The sequence below is a fragment of the Salmo salar genome, chromosome 22, assembly GCF_965601325.2.
Source record: "Salmo salar chromosome 22, fSalSal1, whole genome shotgun sequence".
Classification (NCBI taxonomy): Eukaryota; Metazoa; Chordata; class Actinopteri; order Salmoniformes; family Salmonidae; genus Salmo; species Salmo salar.
Genome location: NC_138312.1, coordinates 5301116 through 5313937, shown reverse-complemented (window position 1 = coordinate 5313937; position 12822 = coordinate 5301116). Strand labels below are relative to the sequence as shown.

Genomic DNA, 12822 nt, shown 5'->3' with positions numbered 1-12822 from the left:
TAAAATGGCTATGTACAGATCCCTTGAAGCGTACAGTCCATGTGCAGTGAAAATTGTTTTATGTCAACAGCGATAAACCATAAGCTGTTCAAATAGCTTAGTTGACAAGCATTGTAATCACTGAGATGAAGTCTGACATAAAAATTGTTTTATTAAAAAACATGTATGTATGTAACATGCATGTATGCATGTGTCGCTGTGTTGCTCGTTTTTACAAATAATTTTGTGGTCTTGTGGATGGAGTGGGTGTATTCACACAGCGATTTGTCCTAGGAATAAAAGCATGTTGATTTCTGTACTGTCCAAACAAAACACAGCCTGGAGAATCAAGCTTGGCCCCTGCTATATTGATAGGGTAGCATGTATCAAGTTATTTTCATCAATCTGGAATTCACTTCAGACTTAATCTGTTTGACAAAATACATTTGAATCTAAACAGAACCTTTCATGATTTCCCTACACAGGGATTATTTAAAAAAATAATGTAAAAGAAAATGCTACAGTAACAGACTTCTGTAGCACCAGTATGAGTACCAAGATTCAGAGTAGGGGGGAGGAAAATAAATATCTGTACCATGTGACCTCACTGAGTGAAGTTGTCATTGCACCTTGTTAGTGTCATAAAACAGAGGGTGGGAGAGAAAAGTCAAGATTTCGCTGCAGTATTGATCTTTTTTTATGAAACAAATAAATGTTGTACTGCATTGTTTGGCAGCTGAAATGGTCCTCTCCCAATATCTTTCCTGTAGGGGAAAGAACAAAAAAAAAAAGGAAAACTGACAGTTAAAATGATGATTCCATTTCAAAATGAACCACTTTAGAACTTGTGGTGGAGTAGGAAAAGCAGTTTTTGTTTGATGGTTTCTCCCTCTGGGACTTCCTGGTTTTACAGTAAGCAGGCAAGAAGAGAGGTTTGCTTTCGAGAGGCACTGGAGAGCAGGCAGGTGGCCCGGCGAAGTTGGGCTTTAGGCGTAGATCTCTGTTGTCGGAGCCTTTTTGTAAATGGGCTTCTTTCCCAGGTCGTAGCTGCCTTCGTCCTTCTTCTTCATGCGATAGACGAGCAGAAGGATGAGGAAGACGGCAAAGACCAACCCCACTGCTCCACCAGCAATCAGAGCTGAAAGAAAACTCAGTGGAATTACAATTAGCCCCGTATTCTGGCAAATAACTTGGACAAGCTTCAAATGAAACTGTACATTTCTGACAGTGAAATTGAACTGCCACAAATGCTTTAGTTGATCGCTTTGAAATAATTTAACCCTTTTCAAAGTTCAATAACAATTTCACTAGTCCAAATAAAGTTTAGTGTGCTGTTGCCCCACCTGCTAGGACCTCTGTTTTGCTGAAGACGCTTTCCTCCCCTGCATGGGCCATCAGTACGTTTGATGGGTACTCCTCGGGTTTGGGAGCACCCCGCACTGACACTTCATTGTTCTTCTGGACCAGTTCAACCTCATTCGGTGTGGGTTTGGACCTCAGGGGTCTGTCCAGGTCTGGAATCTTGTTGTCGTTCATGTCAGGCTATGAGCAAAAAAAACAGAATTATACCTACTTGAACTATAAAAAGAGGAAACGTGGCTCTCATTTGGTACATGATAGCTAATTATGACAAACCTTACCTTTGTCATGGTATTGTCATTTTTGATTGTAATAGTAGTTGCTGAAGAGAGAAGAAAACAAGTTAACAATATTTCATTATATTCTAAATCAGCTTGTTAAAGCAAATTAGCAGATCTTTGCAAACACCAACCTCCATCTCCAGAGCCAGAGAAGTCTTCATCGTCCATTTCATCCTCATTGTCAAATGTGTCGTGCTCCTCATCAGGGAAGCCAAAGTCGGAGCCGTTGGGGGCGTCACCAGACGCAACAAGCTCGTCATGCGACACAGCTTGGGTCATCTTCGTGGGCATCCATGTCTCAGTCTCCCGCACCTGCTGGCCAAAACACAGCACTTAGAGGCAGAAGACCACAGCAAGTAGAAAAACACAGATCCTAGCTGGCATAAGGCTACATTTCCAAAACCACTTTTCAACTGTGGAGAAAGTCTAAGCCTACATCTTGTAGCCTATATTCCAACAACCGCGGTATAGAGTGAATCAGAAATCTATTTTACACATTAAATCTGCTTAAATAATTACTGTCACCTACAATGGTTAATTCTCATACACTCATACACTGTGTATAATAAAATAAACTCCTGCAGTTGCAGTACACCTTTCCCTACCTGAGCTGTGCCAGTGACACTGAAAACTTTGTACAGCAAGTTCCCCTAAATCTTCCGCTTAACCTTTGTAAAAACTTTCACAAGTGTTAACAGGAAGTGAGTGGGCCTCTGACTAATCTTTTTGACAGGAAAGGTAAGACAGGATGTGACCAACTAAAGTAAAGAAGTCATCACTAATTTTCCCATTTAACCCTACACTTAAAGTTGGCCTTTCAAAACAGACACAGAACCAGTCACCAGTGACAGGGTCCACAAGAACCACACGTCTTCGACATTCAAACCTCAAGTTCCCCCTTAATTCCCTTAACCACCAAATGCTCTTAAAAGGGATAGGTCAGGCAAAATGTATATTTGGGTCAAGTTACCCTTCCCTTGAGTTGTGTCTGAATAGCCATGTGACAGAATCCACAATAATCCATTATTTAGTTAACATTGTTAGAATTCAGGACCAAAACAGCCAAAACAGATAATAGCAAAGCTGCACTACAAGCAGAAACTTCCCCCAAAACATGTTAAAAGTATTGAAGCAACCAAAGTTTTTCACAGCTCTGGTAAATCAATCTGCTTCTGGGTGCCCAATGAAATAAAATACAACTTTATTGTCCACGTTACAGCGAACAGAAACAGCTGAGACTACATGAGGAAATAGTTCCAGTTGAGTGACGAAGTTCCAGTGACGAATGATTTCAGCATTTTGCGCGGAAACAATCCCTTTAAACTCGACCAACTCCCGAACTTAGTTTGAAGTGTGAGGAACTTTGGGCTTGCAGTGCATCATTGCTAACATTAGTTTGGCCATTTACATGAAAGAATCTGGACAATGCTGTAGCCAGAAGTAAATAATGGATTATTGTGGATTGTCACCATGGGCCTTCAAACAACAAGGTAAGGGTATTTTGACCAAATATACATTATGCCTGAACTATCCCAAAATTAAGCTAATCATGATGGGCTTGATTTGATTTAACATAATTGAAAGACAACTTTTGCTAATCACATTAGCACACTTAACTTCATTGCCCGTTTGCCGAGTAAGCACTGTGAATGCGATTAAACAGCAGAGCAATTGAATGGCCAGATCCAATTAAAACACAAGCAACAGGGCCAAGGTGCAAAAGATTCCTAAAGTACATTTAGGCAGAACGTGTTTGGGGTTGAAGTCTTTGGCCCCTTGCACACCGGACCTTGTCAGATGTCATCACGCTAAGTTGGGTTAGCACTGATTGCTGAACGAGACACCAGAAAAATGCAGCCGGTTGGATAACACCTGGCTCGGCAAATATATGACCCATCTATGATTAATGAAACAGTCATGCATTATTCATTGTTCAGAGGCAAAGGAGCAGGAGGTCTATTTTTTTTTTTTTTAACTGTTCTGGATGGCTGCTCAGGGCTGCCTGGGATACTGGAAGCCTTGTTCCTCTTTTAGCCAGGTGGTTCCTTTCTCTATCCCCCCCCAAAAAACATGCATAAAAAAGGCTAAAATCAAATTAAGCATTTTTATTACATGTTACAGCATTCCATTGAACAAAGAAAGCAACTTGGGCACATTTGAAAGAGTTAATTTTAAGCGTTGCTTCTACGGTAATTCACTGACCATGGTGCGGGGGGGGGGGGGCAGCAGTTTAACCGTGCTCTGAAATTCTGTTTCAAATAGTGTGGTTTGAAGTTAATCCCCTCTAAATTACATTTGAGGGAGACCAGGGAATGCCATTGTTGCCGTCAGAATCTTCAAACAAGCAGCCATTTTCTCCTTGTGTTTGCACTGAGGTAGGGCTTGCACTCATGTCCTCAGCACTTTTGTGACAAAGGCCCTCTATGCTCAGAATTTTAACTAAGTCCGATGCATCACCATTTAAAGTGGCAATCAAAAATTGAAACAACAAAGTGCTCTCCCTGTTTTGGTAAAAAGCTGAGGAATGGGACTGGTGAAATGTAACCACTCATTCAGACAAAGCTATGGATGCAAGGACTGACCATCCATGATATCAAAATTATAGTTTGAACCATGTTTTAGGCTAGTGTTTACATTTACTTTGTTTACAAACAGTAAAACAAGCTTATATTTTTGGTTCTGATAGCTTAGTTCAACTGTCGTACCCTGAGGCATTAAGTAATAGGCTATTCCTCAAGAATTAATGGGTACATATCATTCATTTATAAGTAAAAACAAAATGTAGCACCTTCTGATTGCCCCTTTAAACTCACATGGGTCTCCACATGGCTACAGGGACTGATTTAGACTCCAGATCTCAAAAGGAGCCTATTTTTCTTCACTTCCTCATTGCGTTTCAAATCAAATTAATCTCACTGGCACATCAGGGCAAGCCTCTAGTCATACACATTCACCAGGCAATCCCCCCCCCCCCCCCCCATTTCATACTGCATCACATTTGGGATTAAAACTGTCCCAGCCCTGTTGGTGTTCTCGTTCTCAGATGTGACCACTCGAACTGATTAAACCACAAGTGGTCCATTTAGGAAAAAGACTAAAGGACTCTCCATTGTGACCTCTCAGTCTACGCAAATGGAGCTCCGTTTTGGGCCATGTTAAAAAAATCTGGCCGTACATAGAACTACGTAGAGAGCTACGCAAGTGAAGCTTCGTCGGATCCTGGTGCATTTCCCAATGGAAACAAAACATGGTTCAAATTCGTTGTTTGGTTCAAAAGCAATCCCTGAGGCTTATATGGTACATTTCCCAAAGAAACCAAAACATGGTTCAAATTCAATGTTGTTTGGTGAATACCTAATTTATATACAGTATTTGACCACAAACCGCCAGATTTTCCCAAGTAGAACAACCCAGAAATGCACTACTTGAGCCCAACGTATGCTAAATGACATTCAACTGCCAGAGTTGGGATAGAGGGGGAATTTCACACACAAGCACTAGACAAAACCCCTTCTTTCAGTTCCAACATTCCATCCTCTAAAGGGATTTTATAGCCCAATGGACAGCAATGCAGAAACCATTATTAGCCTACATCCTGGTGAAAGTATTATGTTCTCGCCACAGCCTTTCACTGGGCACTCAATTCAGCCCACCAAGAAAGAAAAAAAGGCTCCTTCTAGTGAAAATGATCTCATGCTTAATTAAAAACATGCATTCCAACAAAAATAGCCATGTGCCCAATAATGCCAAAAGGAATAATTTTGATAGCAGATAAAGGCCTGAAAATACAGTGTGTAGGCCCAAGTCAGAATGGATAACAAGAAACAGAACATTGTTGACGTTTGTACTCACATAACACATTTTACAAATGTAAAATAAGACGTTTCGTCTAAGTCAGCTCCAGAGAGTAATTTTAGTGTCTTAGAAAAACAATATGGTAGGCTAACTACAGAATGCTCATTAATCTGACAAGAAAAGACTGATGTAAATAGAGGTCAATTGGTATGACACATGGCACTGATTAAAATACACAATGAAAATGCATCAAAGTACTGTGCATAATGGTATAGGCCCATTGTTCTATTCTTCGGCTCGAAGTCCTGATGAGCTTAAGACTAAAAACAGACATTCGCCCATAAACTTAAGATGGATGAAAGGAATGAGGCTTGACATAGTTAGGCTTAGTAGCCATCAAAGTAATAACAAAAAGGCAGGCACACAAGTGATCAGAGGACTTTTTTGGTGAGAAAGCAGAAGCAAGCTTCTGGTCCACTAGCTGGGAAGCTTGGCTAATGAAAGTACCCTGGCCATTTAGATCTGTCCAAATCCTGAAGAGGGCCGTTCAAGGTCCACAGAGGTCAAATTCCACAGGAAAACACAAAAGGGAAAATGAGAGGGGCAGCCTCTGCATGGTTTTGAGGAATGTAACAGATTCAACTTAGGCTGCACAAGTCTGCTAGGAACCTCATTGTGGAGACCAGCTTGTTTAATGTGTGCTACCACATTTAGAAACATCTCCCCAGAGGGGTAGGCTAGGCTATCAAAACAATGGCCCAACTGGAAAAACTTGTAACAGAGCCCTGTTGTTGTTAAACTGGAAAATTATTTATTAAAATGCAGCCTTAATCCTCCTTCAGGCTCCTTTTCACCTCATTTAACACCCAATTTACTTAACAAAAAGGCACATGTCAATAGAGGGGGCTTTTACTGTTTTGTTCTCCATTACGCTTCAATGGTGCTGTGCAAATAACCAATGTTTCAGTTATTCTTCGCTTTTTTAAACAAAAAGGTTCAATCATTTCCATTTCATTCTGTTTTTCCCCCTGTGAGCTCAATGTGCAGTTTTTCTAGAGATAAATCAGATCAAGCCAAAACTGTGCGTTGTAGTAGGGAATTGTAGTTTCTAACAGTCCAATATTCTACAGTCTAGGGTAGAAAACCTGGTAATTAACTATAATGACCATAATCCACTGCCTGTCTATTTGTCCGATCTGTGTGGGGCAGACAGAGAAGTGCGATGGAGTAGTTGCGTCTTGAGGTATCTCTACCTGAAGTACATGACTTAAGTCAGGTATGGGCAGTCCTTGGGGAAAATGTATTTCAGAAGAACAGAATGAGTTGGTCTACTCTGTTAGTTATCTGGCTATGCTCCATGTCATAGGCTGTAGGCTTGTTCATTTAGCTGACAAGATATCCTTATAAGCCATTATTTTATAGTACGAAAAATATAACTGAATAAAATAGAAAGGAAATGTTTTGCATTACGAAGCGAGTGCGATTATGAAATTAAGTGTAAAAGTGATCATTTGAAACAGGTCCCATATTCTAGATGTAGAGTTATTTGACAACTTTAGTTGTGAATGAAACAAACCTTAGAATGTCTTAAATCAAAACATATGGGCTGCATGTAGCAACAACAAAAAAAGCTTGCACTGATCCTTGTCTCAGGCTGTCCTATCAAGTGATCATATTTTCACCCATCAGATCATTCACATCTTTAATAATTAGGGACGCACGATATAAAAAATATAAAAAAATTCGGTGAACATATCGGAGTCAGCCGATATTAGCTAAAAATGCCAATATCAGCCGATGTCTAGTTTAACGCCCCGATGTGCAAAACTGATGTCAAAACTGACGTACATACCTATATAACATAGGCACATGACGTAATGGCCCCACGTAAAATGTTGCGCTATATGTGCAACACAGCACTCTTAAACTAGCCCACAATGTCTGCTGTGTGGATCTAGCAGTCAATGAGTCGAGCAGTCATTTGAAAGAGTAACAAAATTCCAGTGAGACAACGCAAAATCCATTAAAGCCAAGATACATTTTATTCATTGCCCTTGACAATCAACCGTTCTCTGTCGCGGGTGATGTTGGCTTTCGCTGACTGGCCGAGCACCGGTACACTACCAAGTGCGCTATTTTTCAGATGTTGCCCTACCGGATTTACACAGTAATAGTGTCACTGCTATTAGCTTCACGACATACATACTATGGAACGCCATTTGGGTCTTTGCGTGTCAAAAAAGATACAGTAGCACTGTCAGAGCTGTACAAAGTCTGCAAACACCGGCCATGAACGATGCGTTTACAATACCACACTGTTAATAAAGCATCATTGGTACGACCGCAACTTCTGCGGTAGCTAGCTTTAGCTTGGTACCTAGCTAGCACCAATACAACCAGCCTGAAAACAATGACCAGTAGAACCTGCAGTCATTTTCATTATTCTTAGCAATGATTTAGGAATCCTTGTGAGTAAGTATTAGCTAGGTTGCCACTTGTTCGCCTGTTGAAATTGAACTTCAGTTCATGAAAATAGCTGGTCAGCAACTTAACCCTGTTGCCCAAAGCTAACATTATAAGCAGCCAGCTAGCTTCCTCTGGCTAGTGAGGCTCGACCGTACTGGGTTATGTGTTGTGAGGCTAGCCACAATAGTGGTATTTGTACACATTTTGCCTATGCTGTCTGAGTGACTCAAATGGAAGTTATCCACAATAGTGGAATTTGCAGTTTGCCTTCAAAATAAGTGTCATTTGACAGTAATGCAAATTAATACAAATAGTAGAATTATGCCATACTTTTATTTTGAAGGCTAACCGCAAAGTCCACTATTGTGGCTAACTTCCGTTTGAGTCACTCAGACAGCATAGGCAAAATGTGTAGAATTGCAGGAAATTAGCTTGAACTGCTAAATGCTGTCACTCCCGCCAACAGGAGGGCCTTTCAAAATGTTGGTCAACAACCTTGCCATTGGCTACACCCACTGCAACGCCCAACACCTAAGACCCATTAAGTATAATAAAAAAATTAAAAAAAAAAAAAAAAAACAGTCATATATTCATTTATAAATGTAACTTCATGACATGCAGTACTTTGGGGTGGACCCTCCTGTGTCAATCAATGAGAGAAGATTTTAAATAGACAAAATGGTGGCGTACACATGTCGGGATTACTTCATGGAGAAAAATATTTATTTTAATAGTGCAGCATTTCCAAAAATGTAAATGAATCACCTGCAACTGGACATTTTTGAAGACATATTCGACTGAATCGAGAATGAATATATTATTGCCAAGTTAAGACTGGTCCAGGATTATTTTTGCTTACCCCAAACAGTACCTATCCTGTAAAGGGTAATGGAGAATCACATTAGCCCTTTACAGTTCTGTATCTATGTATTCAGAAGACTAGGATCGACAATAAGCACCTATCCTTAGGGCTGCATTAGCATATTGCCCCCGTGTAGCCCAGTCAGTCTCACTGGATGGTGTCTAGTTAGCCTATAACCATTCTGTTTTAGCCCCCTTCCCGACATCTGACAATGGCAATTCTTTCCAATTAAGCCGACAGGACTGGACGCCGTCACTCAACTCTCTGATGTTTTGTCAGATTACATAAAACAGAACAAGGAAGTACACCTACATCCTGGTATGTGCACGATTGCTTAATTTGGGCTCCCAAGTGGCGCAGCGGTCTAAGGCACTGCATCTCAGTGCTAGAGGAGTCACTACAGACCCTGGTTTGATTCCAGGCTGCATTACAACTGCCCGTGATTGGGAGTCCCATAGGGCAGCGCATTATTGGCCCAGCGTCTCCGGGTTAGGGTTTGCCCGGGGTAGGCAGTCATTGTAAATAAGACTTTGTTCTTAACTGACTTGCCTAGTTAAAATAAAGGTTGAAACAAATAATAATCCACTTCCAAAAGCTATCAAACCAACTGTCCAAAAATGAAAACCACACTGCATCAGGCATACTGAATTGAGTCTAAACAATTACATTTGTCATTTAGCAGACGCTCTTATCCAGAGGACTTAACAATGATAGTGTTGAGCCACGTTACATGAAGTGTTTAATTTGATAAATTATTGCAGTTTTTATTTGGCAACTGGTCAGCAATTAAACATTTAGTCAGTGCTGTAATTTAATATAGTGAAATGGAAATAGGTCAACAGTAATGTTCAAATTACAAGAGCCCAGCTAAATATGGGTGAATGCTGATTGGCTGAGAGCGTGGTATATCAGACCGTATACCACGTGTATGACAATTTATTTTTACTGCGCTAATTACGTTGGTAACCAGTTTATAACAGCAATAAGGCACCTCGGGGGGTTGTGGTATATGGCCAATATACCACGGCTAAGGGCTGTATCCAGGCACTCCACGTTGCGCAGAAGAACAGCCATTAGCCAAGGTATATTGGCTATATACCACACCCCCCCGGGCCTTATTGCTTAAACCTAGCTTACCCTCTTTCTGAGCTACATGTGATGGATAGTCACTTGCATGATTATCATTCCACCTCACTCACACACCAGACAAATGAATTTAGCTACGTTTGTCTGGCTAGCTAGATCTACCACAATTGAAACACCACTGCTTTCTCTTATGATGGAGAGGCCAGGGGCCACAAACCATATGCCTTACACTTTAGATTATTTTGGCCATTTAGCTGACTCTGCTAGGTAGCTGTACTGTAGCTAGTTATCCAGCTAGCTGACTAAGCACAATTAGCTAGTTAAAGTTAGACTGCTGTGTTTTGGTAAACAATCTGTAAATGGTGTAAACAAAGTTTAACAGCTAACTAAAACAGTAGTTACCTTAATTACCATTACATTAACCTGGTCGAAAACACTAAAATAACCATGAAAAAGATTGTGTTGATGGCTAACGTTAACTTAGCAAATTAAGTAGATAGCTAACTAGCCGATTAGCAGCAATAACAGCTACAGTCGCTAACGTTAGCATTGTCTTGGCTTTAGCCAGATGAAGTAGTAAGGTTAGCTACACTAAAACAAATGTGGTAAAGTTAGTTCGCCTAAGTAAACTGAAACGAACACAAAATAATGTAAAAGTGAGTAACGTTAAACTAGCTATAGCTATCGGTAGCTGAGTTAACGTTACCCGGTGTTCTGTTAGCTAGCGAACATTACTTACCGACTCAGAGTAGACGGAGGCAAATAAAAACAACACGAGGAACACTTTGTGCATGTTTCTCTTGGCCGTTTCTTCAACAAAAAGTGTTGTAAACTTGGGAAAAGCGTGGAATGAAATAATGTTTTTTTTTAAAAGTCCTATAAACAATCGAAAGTTCACGTTGCCAACTTTATCGCCTTGCTATTGAACAACTTGTATCTTCCAATTCAGTCACTGATTCAATTTACAAGCTACTTCAGATTGATATATTTTGTATCGCACTTTACACTCCACCCCCTGTAACAGCAACCAATAAGAGCTACGCAAAGGTCCTACTCTCCCTTCGTCATAATTTACCGTAAACTCGTGCTCAGAACCCCTCCCTAGACGCAACACGTTATTTATTAGAACATCTTTACTTATTAAGTAGTCGATTAGCAAACTTCTTGAATGTAGAATATTGTAGCTACAATATCATTCGTGTTCTTGGTGGGAATTGTAATGTGGCTCATAGCGAGAATTGCTATAATATTATCATTATTAATTTGTGGCACTTTAGACTCGATACTCAATTGAAATTGTCATGCATTGTTTTACCTATCGTCCCCTCACTTGTTTATCTCCATGATGACATAAAGAAAACACAAATTACATTTATTTAGAGAGGAAGAGACGAAGCCAGTATCTTTGATTTACTGTAATATATGTGCCACTCCTCATGGAAAGTCCGTTCAAGGATTTTTTTACTTACGTAATCTTCCGGTAAACCCTCCCCTCGCGCGTCATAAATGTTTGTGTAGAAACGGAAACCCGTAGACCTATTAACATTTCATGTCCACCACAACAGTTCTTAAGTTATCATATCGACTCAATTGTTATTGTAGGAGTTTGATGAAACTTTGCAGGATTGTTGACCTATCCAGTGGTAACAGTATGGGGTCAGATTTCCATCAACATGTTTAAAATATATAAGTAGCTAGTCACAAACAAAATATGTGTTGTTGTGCAAATATACAATGCAACCAAATGTGGTCAAATATGTTTTTGTGAATGTGACAACATTTGTGACTCCACAGATTACAATTGTAACCAGCATTTTACATATTTGTCACTTGAATTACATTTATGAGTTGCATTAAGTCTGTGACTGCCATCCAGTGGGGAACCCTGAGGGCCTTCTAAAAAAGTATATATATTTTTAAATTAAAATTCGTTAAAAAAAAATTGTCTTGGCAAATGAGAAATGCTTACTAACAGGGATGTAACAAATTTGCTCACAAAATTTGAGAGATATAAGCTTTTACTGGGATCTTAGCTCATGGAACATGGGACCAATACTTTATCTGTTGCGTTTATATATTTGTTCAGCATAACATGAAATATATTTTAATATAATTGTAGCCTATACTGTATTCATATTTCTAATACAGTTATCTCAGTTTTCATTTCAGCATATGTTTATCCTTTGCTTGTTAGTAACAATTGCAAAGAAATTGGCAACTTTGTATTTGTTGAAACACATTCGTTGTGAAGTTATTGGAGGTCATAGAAAGACAGATAAACATCTGGATTTTATGTTTTTCGGAGATCTTCTTTGTATAACGGGAGGCGGATGGGCAAAAAAGCATCTAACGTTGCACTTAACTGTTCTCCGAGTGGTCTGAAGCAGTCGTTAAATAACAAGTGTTTTTAAGAACAACTTTAGTAACGATGGTTTTGGGAAACCGCTCAGAGATTTAACGATGCCACTTCCAAAGTCTTAATGATGAACTTAGCTTTAAGATGCTTTTATGAAATGGGGCCCAGAACATCACTATAGGTCCGAGCTCCATGCCATCCAGGACCTCTATACCAGGTGATATCAGAGGAAAGCCCTAAAAATTGTTAAAGATTCCAGCCACCCAAGTCATAGACTGTTCTCTCTGCTACCGCACGGCAAGTGGTGCCGATGCACCAAGTCTGAAACCAACAGAACCCTGAACAGCTTCTACCCCCAAGCCATAAGACTGCTAAATAGTGAAAGGAGCAATATGCAGAAATCTCTCTGTCATTTCCTGGTTGCAAAAATTCTAATAGTTTGGCTAATTACAGTTTATGTGACAAAACAAGCAATGTATAGTGTAGAGAATCACTGTGAAATATAATATTGTATTTTCAGCTGTTTGAAATTGGTGTACAAAACCGAAAGTAAAAAATGCAAAAACAAACCTTCAAAATGGGAAGCATAGATATAGCACACATAGAACAGATCTACTACTTCTTAGATTTGCTTTCAA

The 12822-nt window shown here is 39.8% G+C and overlaps 1 protein-coding gene across 2 annotated transcripts; it reads right to left on the bottom strand.

Annotated features, from left to right (window-relative positions):
- Positions 1-660: 660 nt before the first annotated feature.
- Positions 661-10846, bottom strand: sdc4 (syndecan 4). Of its 2 annotated transcripts, none has more exons than XM_014165901.3 (5): positions 10568-10846; positions 1751-1931; positions 1620-1660; positions 1323-1521; positions 661-1117 (listed from the first exon to the last, which is right to left on the bottom strand). In XM_014165901.3, exons 1-5 carry the CDS (start codon positions 10619-10621, stop codon positions 966-968), a joined length of 627 nt encoding a protein of 208 aa, XP_014021376.1. In that variant the 5' UTR covers positions 10622-10846; the 3' UTR covers positions 661-965. The 2 variants fall into 2 exon arrangements, with proteins under 2 accessions (XP_014021376.1, XP_045561104.1); XM_045705148.2 differs by having other exon boundaries at positions 1751-1934; positions 10568-10777.
- Positions 10847-12822: the final 1976 nt, after the last annotated feature.

Coding starts and splice junctions, on each gene's coding strand:
- sdc4 (XM_045705148.2), bottom strand. CDS start 10,621: ATGCACAAAGTGTTCCTCGTGTTGTTTTTATTTGCCTCCGTCTACTCT. Junction 1,661..1,750: donor CTCTGGCTCTGGAGATGGAG/GTTGGTGTTTGC, acceptor TTCTCTCTTCAG/CAACTACTATTACAATCAAA. Junction 1,522..1,619: donor ATGACAATACCATGACAAAG/GTAAGGTTTGTC, acceptor TTTTGCTCATAG/CCTGACATGAACGACAACAA.